At 44.7% G+C, this 1194-nt stretch overlaps 1 gene segment (V, D, J or C); it reads left to right on the top strand.

The window, feature by feature from the left end:
- Positions 1-59: 59 nt before the first annotated feature.
- Positions 60-368, top strand: LOC102824975. The segment is given in 1 exon segment: positions 60-368. A coding segment is annotated over 1 exon segment (309 nt).
- The last annotated feature ends 826 nt before the right edge of the window (positions 369-1194 follow it).

Below are 1194 nucleotides of genomic sequence, written 5' to 3'. Positions count from 1 at the left end.
GTGTTTCATGGTCCTGATCATATGGGTGACTTTGTGTTTTATTTCCAACTTCAGATGCCATGGGAGACATTGTGATGACTCAGTCCCCAGCTTCCCTCTCTGTGTCTCCTGGTGAAAGAGTCTCCCTCACCTGCAGGGCCAGTCAGAGTGTTTGCAGTGGCTTAGCCTGGTATCAGCAGAAACCTGGGCAGGCTCCCAGGCTCCTCATCTATGGTGCAAACAGCAGGGCCGATGGCATCCCAGAGCGATTCAGTGGGAGTGGGTCTGGGACAGACTTCACTCTCTCTATCAGCAGCCTGAAAGCTGAAGATTTTGGAATTTATTACTGTCAGCAGGGTTATGTCCCTCCCACAGTGTTACATGCTTGAACATAAACCCCACCACCCCGGGGAGCAGATGTGTGAGGCTGGGCTCTCCCAGCTGCTTCTCTTTGTGCCTCCATCTGCTTAGTACCTTTTCAGATGTAACCACTCTGTGAAGATCCTTTCTTGTTTTTGTAGTAGGAGCTAGGCTGACTCCTCAGCCTCCCTACTGGGATTGCTTCTCCTTAGTCCCAGTAGCACAGACATAGACAGTGCCTGTCCTCATTTAATGAAGGACAGAAATTACAGTGCTGGGGTTTAGTGTCAGTCAGAGCTCATACTAAAAAAGTGAAGCCATTCTCAATGTTCTAAGAAGGACCAGTTATAACAATTCTATTTAGGTATTAGAATCTAAACAACTTTCAAAATCATGAGATTCTCTTTGCTTGCAAAGCAGATACTGGAAATGAAGTGATTCTCACTTAATTCTCTATAGCCCAAGTGCAGCTGTACTGAAGGTATCTGGTCCCTAACTCTATGGTCCTCTGACCTGTGTTGGTGTCCAGGGTGGAGGTGCTGTTGCTCTCACTGTGTGCTCTCTTTTCTTCATTTCTGTCTGAGGATCTGCCTGAAGGTGCTGATGGAGAGTAGTGAATCCTTTCCTTCTCCTGATAAATTTTATTGTCGGGTCCTTTTTTTTGATAACACTACAGGAAACTATAGAAAAAAGGAAATTATGTGAAATGTACTTCAAGACTCCATAGATAAGATAAAGATGATAGAAGATACCCCAGTAAAGACTTGAATACCCTGACTTGCATAACGTTGCAGTAGGGAAATGCCTAGACTATGCTAATATTTGTTTTCAAGAATCATCAACAAATTGGCACTG

The sequence above is a fragment of the Chrysochloris asiatica genome, unplaced genomic scaffold (assembly GCF_000296735.1).
Source record: "Chrysochloris asiatica unplaced genomic scaffold, ChrAsi1.0 scaffold08792, whole genome shotgun sequence".
Classification (NCBI taxonomy): Eukaryota; Metazoa; Chordata; class Mammalia; order Afrosoricida; family Chrysochloridae; genus Chrysochloris; species Chrysochloris asiatica.
Note: the sequence above shows the minus strand (reverse complement) of the source record. Positions and strands in the feature narration are given on the sequence as shown.